The 8,122-nt window shown below is 35.3% G+C and overlaps 1 protein-coding gene across 3 annotated transcripts; it reads left to right on the top strand.

Moving 5' to 3' along the window:
- Positions 1-1,074: 1,074 nt before the first annotated feature.
- Positions 1,075-6,248, top strand: LOC112744154 (AT-rich interactive domain-containing protein 1). 3 transcript variants are annotated; one of them, XM_025793674.3, is made up of 3 exons: positions 1,075-1,409; positions 2,085-3,169; positions 4,856-6,248. In XM_025793674.3, exons 2-3 carry the CDS (start codon positions 2,228-2,230, stop codon positions 5,666-5,668), a joined length of 1,755 nt encoding a protein of 584 aa, XP_025649459.1. In that variant the 5' UTR covers positions 1,075-1,409; positions 2,085-2,227; the 3' UTR covers positions 5,669-6,248. The 3 variants fall into 3 exon arrangements, with proteins under 3 accessions (XP_025649459.1, XP_025649457.1, XP_025649458.1); XM_025793672.3 differs by lacking the exon at positions 1,075-1,409 and adding an exon at positions 1,430-1,880; XM_025793673.3 differs by lacking the exon at positions 1,075-1,409 and adding an exon at positions 1,589-1,945.
- Positions 6,249-8,122: the final 1,874 nt, after the last annotated feature.

Genomic DNA, 8,122 nt, shown 5'->3' with positions numbered 1-8,122 from the left:
AATAATTTAATTTCGATGCACTGATAATGTAAAACGTTTTGCATAATGGTGCAATCAGAATCGTTACCATTCATGTTTTCAATGTAAACATAAAAGATAATTACTTTTACTAATATTACGTTATATGATTAGATACACGTGCAAAATAATTTTACATTGAACGCGTATTAAAATTAAATTTTAATTTAAAATGAAATTAATTTGATATAATACATTAAAATGAATTTTTAGTTTCTCCTAAGTTGTGAAAAAATCTAACATCACTACGTTTTTAAGTTGATTTGTTTTTTATAGATTGCGATAAAAATAATAGAGATCAACCCGGTTTTCGATAATTTTTTTGAAAAGACTACGAGATTTTTAAATAAAAATGTCTTTTTTTAGTTGTTGATATTTAATTTTGTAGAATTGGTTAATTCTTGTGTTAACGATAAAAGATATTAACAAATAGGTTAATCAGTCTCACAAAAATAAAGATTAGAAGTTAAAAAAGATTTTTTTTGTTGAATACCTCGTTGTCTTTCGAAATAATTGTTAGAAATCCTTAAAAAAATTTTTTAAAATAATAATAAAATTTTTTATAAATTGCAAGAAACAATTTTTTTGACAAATTAAAAAAAACCAAAAATGACAAATATTTTTTCATAAATTGCAAAAATCAATTACAGACTGCCAAAAAAAATAAAAGATTAATTAGGATGTAATTAATTTGTAATCAACTAATTAAAAAATAATTTTTATTTTTATTTTTAAAATTTAAAAAATTAAAATAATAAAGAGTTATTTTTTTATAATAAACTTATTTTTTAATTAATTAGTTGAATCCAAATTAATTACATCCTAGTTGGTTCTCTGACAGAATCAAAATAAAAAAAATAATAATTCATTTATTCTTTTTCATAAGGTCTTTTTTTCACTTTTTTGTAAAAAATGCCAGCTAATCACCTTCTACCATTCACCTATCCAAAAACCTAACTCAACTACAACAACTATAGTTAAATATTAACCATAGTTAGTGTATCTTTCAATTTAATTCATTACAATTTAAACTTAATAATAATATTTTTTATTATTATAGAAAGAGAGAGAAATAGGAAGGAGAGGGGGAATTCATAGCATCCTTATCAATTATCTCATCCACCCTCAATATAAAAAATAGGGTTATTCAACTTTTTTTTTTATTTCTAATATAAAATCTATTAAACTCTCCCTTCTCTTCTTCTCATCTTAAACAAGAAACAAAAGAAGGAAATTATAAGAGTTTTGGGGGTTGATAATACAAAACCATTTCAAAACCTAGGAGAAATTTGGTACAAAAGCCAAATAGGTCAATTTAGGGCCACAATAGGGTTACAATTTACAAATCATCATAAGAAGCCATTTTCTCTTATTCTCTCTATATATCAGAGGTATGTCTTCTCTCCCCTCCAATCTACTTTTTTATTTTTATTTTTAATCTCTTTTTACTCCCAATAAAAAAATTGATTCATACTTGCTTCAAATGAAAATCTGGATTTTTTTTTTAAAAATAATACAAAACCCTTCTTTTATTATTAATATACTTTCCTGCAAATTGCAAAGTTGTTCATTTTCTGATTTTTGGAAAACACCTAATACTTCCAAAAAATAAAAATTAAAAAAAAAAATTGAAGAAGAGGGGTCTGAATCTGTTCAAAACTTGAAATTCGACCCCTCACTTTCTCTCCTCTTCGTTTTCCCATTGATGCCATCTGCAATTTCTGCTTTCTTATTTGTTTTAGAGAGAGAAACAAAGCGCGGGACGCCCAAATTTCTATCTCTCTTCGATATGTACAGAGAGAAAGAAGCCACACATAGCGCTTTCTCTCTCTTTAACTCAACCACCCTATGTTTCTCAATCGGTACCTTTACTTATCAATTCTCACTCCGAATGCTTCAATTCGAAGTTTGCTTTCGGATCTTTTTTGTGCGTTTGATTTTTTTTTTCCGTTTGTGCATATGCGCTTTTGTTGTTGTTGTTGTTATTGTTGTTGTTGGAATAGAATTGAAACAACTTTAGAATGATACTTTTGGGTTTATGGATTTGAATCTGTTATACGTGGCAGGGTGGTTGATGTTCGATGATGGAGTTGCTTCTGAATTTTACTAAAAGCCCTTAGAAGAGGTTGAAGGTGAAGTTAACATTTGTGTTGGTTGTTGTTTCCTTTTCAATGTTGTTTTGAAAGGAGTTTAGTTCTAGTCTAGAAATATGATGTGTAGTGGTGAGCCTTTGGATTTGTATAAGCTATTCATGGTGGTGAAGGAGAAAGGTGGCTATGATGCTGTTTGTAAGAATATGCTGTGGGATTTGGTTGCGGAAGAATATGGTTTAGGTTTAAATGTTGGTTCATCTATTGAACTTGTTTATAGTAAGCACTTGAGTACACTAGAGACATGGCTGAAGAATGTTGCTGATAGTAAGTTCCCTGAGTGTGGTTTAATGGATGATAGGGTTAGTTTTGGTAAGAAGTTGATGGAGGTGCAGGCTGATTTCTTGTTAGATGTTTATAGCGAGGAAGGTGCAGGGGATAAAATTAAGACAGCATGTGATTTCGTGGATGGAAGGAAGTTGTGTGGAACTAATAGGGTTAGGGGATTGAATCCTGAGCTCAGCGGTGCAAAGAAAATTGTTGATTTGAATGCACTGGACCATAAGATGAATGGGCCTAGTATTGGAAGCTTTTGCAGCAATAACTTTTCAAATAATTCAAGTGATATACAGAACCATTTGAATGAAATTAAGACATCAACAGTGGACATATCTGATGAAGCAAACATAATGCCTACATTGTCGGAAGAAGGTGATAGTTGTGATAAAAATGATGGTCATGACGACGACGACGATGTGATGGTATTGGATCCATCCGATAGTTGTGATAAAAATGATGGTCATGACGACGACGACGACGATGTGATGGTATTGGATCCATCCACTGTTAATAAAGAGAGCTTTGGTCGAAAGAGGAAGAGAGAGTCTATGTCTGAAATGCTAAGCTGGCTTACTGGTATTGCTAAGAATCCTTGTGATCCTGCAGTTGGTTCAATGCCCGAAAAGTCAAAGTGGAAGTCTTATGGTAGTGAGGAGATTTGGAAGCAGGTTTTGCTGTTTCGGCAAGCCACCTTTTTTAGCAGTGATCACGTCAGTTGGCAGGTAATCGTGAATATATTATATAACTATGGACTGTTCATTTGTCATGCAGATCATTAGTGATGTTTTGTGCTGAGACAATAAAATGTAGAAAATCCTAACATGATATTGCTTTTTTACCCTGAATATCTAATTGATTATATATCTCTATGCAATTTAAATTTCTGGTATCTTTTCAAATTGTTACGAATTTTCTTCTGATGTTGGTCTTATCAATCATTAGGCATTTGTAATTTTTCTATTTATAAATGGAATCACAGATGCTGTGTTTGGATTATATTATACAAAGAGTAAAGTATTGTTTTTGTCCCTAACGTTTGGGGTAAATTCCAAAGTTGTCCCTAACGTTTAAATCGTCCTATTTAAGTTCCTAACGTTTCAAAATTGGCTCAATGTTATTTTGCCGTCAGGGATCTGTTAACAAAATTGATGGAGAGACAACATTGAGACGATTTTGAAATGTTAAGGACTTAAATAGGATGAAAACGTTGGGGACAAAAACAATATATAGAAATAAATTTTACTTTTATCCTTCAATAATATCAATTTTTTACGGTACATAGTTATTCAATTATTTTTTAATTACATCTAAGTAAATTACGCTTAATCACATTATTTTCATTCTAAATAAATTTATTTTTTATAATGTTACTCTTAAAGATTTTTACTCATCATGAAATGTTTGTAGAATAACTAATACATAAACTTGCGAAAAAGAAAAAAAATGATACATGATGAGTTTATGTACTAGTCATACTACAAATATTTCATAATGAGTAAAAATCTTTAAGAATAAAATTATAAAAAAATAAATTTATTTAGAATGAAAGTAATGTGATTAAGTATAATTTACTTTGATGTGACTAAAAAAACTGAATAACTATCTACCCTAAAAAATTGATATTATTGAAGGATAAAATTAAAATTCATTTTTATGTATTGTTTTTGTCTCCAACGTTTTCGTCCTATTTAAGTCCCTAACGTTTCAAAATCGTCTCAATTTTGTCCCGCTGCCAATTCTGTTTACAGATCTCTAACGACAGGACAACATTGAGTCAATTTTGAAATGTTAGGGACTTAAATAGGACGATTTAAACATCAGAGACAACTTTGGAATTTACTCCAAATGTTGGGGACAAAAACGATGCTTTACTCTTATACAAATATATTTTCGACCGTCTCTTTTTGTACTGTATGCTTGCTTCAATGGTGTGCTTGACTTCAATATGCTCTCAAATCCTCTATAATTTAATTGTGCAATTTATTACACACACAAAAACATATGTGATGCCTCTGTTGTGCTCAAACCTGGTCTTTTGTGATAATTCAAAAGCATTTAACAACTTCGATTTATATTAACGGGATTATATCTAGCCAGACATTTGCTTAACTTTAATAGCCTATCTTGTTGAAAGAACAAATACTGCATACAGATTTTGAACCATTTTCTGCAGGGAAATTACCAAACTGTAGATTAATTTTTAATGGATCCCACAATTCATTAAGTTACCATCTATAGAGAAGTTCTTAGGAGAAGTGATTGCTTACTTTGTAGATGTCAAACGCTTTTTTATAAGCTGGTTCTTGAGATTCCTTGGATATTTGTCAAATTGTTGCTACTTGTTTCCATTAAATAAAAAATTGAACATATGCTAAAACCAAAATATTATTCCTTTTTTTTTTTGGTAGGGTCAGAAGATGCATCCTTGCATGTATGATGATCAGGTTGGGGCAAACTACAACCTTAGAGAGAGGTTGAAATCTGACAAGAATTTAACTTGTGGTGTCTCTTCAAATATGAGAGGAATACAGGGAGGTTCCGAGAGAAACCCAAGTCCTCATTCAGAAGTGGAGAAACTGTTACTTGACCAATGTAGCATGGTGCCCATTCCTGTTGGGCCATCCCATCAAGCTGAAGTGCCCGAATGGACTGGTGTGGCAATTGAAAGTGATTCCAAGTGGTTGGGAAGCCAAATATGGCCATCAGCAGAGATAAAGTCCAAAGTCATAGAAAGAGATCCTATCGGAACAGGAAGGAAAGATTCATGTGGCTGTGAAGTACAAGGTTCTGTTGAGTGTGTCCGGTTCCACATTGCTCAGAAAAGGGCTAAAGTTAAGTTGGAATTGGGTGTGGCTTTTTATCTGTGGAATTTACACAAGACAGGCGAAGATGTTAGGCGATTGTGGACAGAAGACGATGAGAAGAAGTTCAAGGATGTGGTGAAATCAAACCCTCCTTCACTTGAAAAATGTTTTTGGGATCAAATTTTCAAATCATTTCCTACAAAGAGCAGGGAAGATTTAGTAAGTTACTACTTCAATGTCTTTATTTTGCAGCGCAGAGGATACCAAAATAGGAATACTCCGGATGACATTGACAGTGATGATGATGAATCAGAATATGGTCCATTGAAGAATGCTTTTGGACATCAAACACACAAATCGCGCAACATCACCTTATTGTCTCCCAAAAAGCCCAAGAAAACGGAACATAGCAAGTGAATGTTATCCAAGTCATTGGTTCCATTGAGAATGTAAAGTTCGGCAGCTTCACACGTCTTCATGTCTCGGCAGTTTTCTTTACCAATTGATCTCTCTCCTTAAAATCATTATTGTGTGCATCTCTGCTGCAGCAATTTTCAGTATCAACAGATCCTCCTATCATTGCTTAGAATATGAAATCACCATTGCTTTCAAGGAGTACAAGGCTCAAATGATTGATTTGGTTCGGTTCAGGATAGGAACAATATAGGACAGATGAGAAATGATATTCTGATGGTGGAAGCTGCAAACTATAAAGATTTGAACGGCTTAGAAATTGGAGTTGCATTTAGCTTACATGCCTCCAATTGAGATATGCTTTCTGTCCATCATAATAATGCGTTGCAGCCCCGGGTGATCTTGCACAAGTTTTTTTTTTTTTTTCTTATTTTAAATTTCCTTGTTTTGAGTTTACGAGGGTTTATTAAAAGTTGAAGAACTGCATCAGGAATATAGATCAATATTTTATTTTGAGAGGTTGTGAACAAATGCATCAAGGTGTAATTTATGTAGTGTTGGGAATTGATTTTGTCATTCCAAAGTTAATTTTGCCATTATGGGAAGGACAATTGATATTCTTGACTGTACTAGAAGTCTCTGGTATGGATAATGAGATGGATCGAGGATTTGGGAGTCGAAGCGGTTGTCGGATTGTCTGATTGGAGCAGCGGAGGGTGATACTTGCAAAGACACTCTGATGCTCAAGTCAGAATGGATCTGAGAGATATAAGGTGTGTAGGATGAGTGACGTATCTGAGGGGGTCTCGGGCTTCCTTTTATATAGTTGGTGATAGTTATTTCATCTTATCTTATCTAACTATGATAAGGGAGGTATTTGAATTGAATGTTGGTTAGAGATTGAAGGGTCGTCAAAAGGAGGCCAACCTCGGGTAACCAGGTCGGAGGCCATTCCGGTGTGGGATTCGGGAACTAGGTCCGTAACAGTTGTTCCCGGAGCGAGAGAGTGAGCGTGCTCAGTCTCATCGCTGGAGGAATCTTTTCCTTGCCGTTGTGGCTTGGCAAGAAGCTCGTTTGGTTTCCTCAGACAAGGTCGGGGATTTGGGAAGTTCCTGACCGTTTCATGGTCAGGCAAGGAGTGCATTGTCTGGGCGAAGTCGATAGTCGTCGAGTGGTTTAGATGTCTCATGACATGCCCGTTACTCTTTTGGAAGGGAAGTTTGTCAGTTGCGTTCTCCTAGACGCCATAATGACCTTTAATGCAAAGGGACATTTTAGTTTCTTTCCACTTTTACCCTTTGCCTTTTCGTTTTTCCTTTTGGGGTGTTTTGGTTTTTAATTTGTAATCGTTTCTATTTCTTTTTATTTCCTCGCTCGCAGTTTTTCCTTCTTTTGCTCTACATATTCTTTTTTCTACCGTTTCGTATTCTTCTCTCTGTCTCTTCGAATCTCCGGTTTGTTTGTGTGTTTTGTGCGTCCGTCCTGTGCTTCATGCTGCTCCTTGATCTCTGTTTTTGTCCATCTCCATCAGGTTGGTATTTTTCTCCTCTTTTTGATGCATGTTTTGACTGTCTATTTTTTGCGTTTTCTCTTTCATTTGTTCTGTGTTCTGCATTTCTTCATTTTGTGGTTTTTTTTTGGGTAGGAGTAGTGAGTTATTAGAGAGGGTGAGCACCACTGTTCTGGGCGTAGTTTTGGTTTGTGCTAGGTAGATTAGTGCTTGCGTGATTTTCTTCCGTCTGCTTCTAGTGGGTTATTAGTGGTGCCCCTCTCTTTTAGGTATGGCCCGGTGGAGGAGTGAGGATGTTGGGGTTTCCGTGGTCCCGGCCGGTGGTGTTTTCTGAACGTATTACTAGGTGGCCTCTGATGTATAGGGAACGCCGTCTCGGGTGACGGAGGCAGATCTCCAGCAACTCCATGATCAGGGGGCGATCTCTGGGAGCGGCGATGCAGAGCGTCAGTATGAGCTCGTGCTCCCGGGGGTTGACGAGAGGGTTTGCTATATAAACCCTGACTCGCCCCGAGTTACCGACTAGATGTGGTTGTATGAGTCGATGTTCACGTGACTAGGGGTGCGGCTCCTATTTTCAGAATTCGTCCAAGCGTTGCTAAATCATTGTTCCGTGGCGCCGTCTCAGTTGCACCCTAATAGCTGGGCTGCCATTCGAATCTTCGAGTTGGTTTGTGATTACTTAGAGCTTCCGGTGCGGGTTGATGTCTTTTTATTTTATTTTTTGTGTATCTTACTGAGCAAGGAGGGAAAACACAAAAAGGGGTATGTATCGTTTAAGGCCTAGCCTAATCGACGTATATTTGGCTTGTTTGATGACTCTTTTCACAGGTTCAAGAGGGAGTATTTTAAGGTGCTTCCTGCTCGAGGACCCCACCGTTTCTGGTTGACCTTGGAGGGAAAACATCAGTTCACGACGGATTGGAATTTTGGGGCTGGGGCGTCGT

The sequence above is a fragment of the Arachis hypogaea genome, chromosome 14, assembly GCF_003086295.3.
Source record: "Arachis hypogaea cultivar Tifrunner chromosome 14, arahy.Tifrunner.gnm2.J5K5, whole genome shotgun sequence".
Classification (NCBI taxonomy): Eukaryota; Viridiplantae; Streptophyta; class Magnoliopsida; order Fabales; family Fabaceae; genus Arachis; species Arachis hypogaea.
Note: the sequence above shows the minus strand (reverse complement) of the source record. Positions and strands in the feature narration are given on the sequence as shown.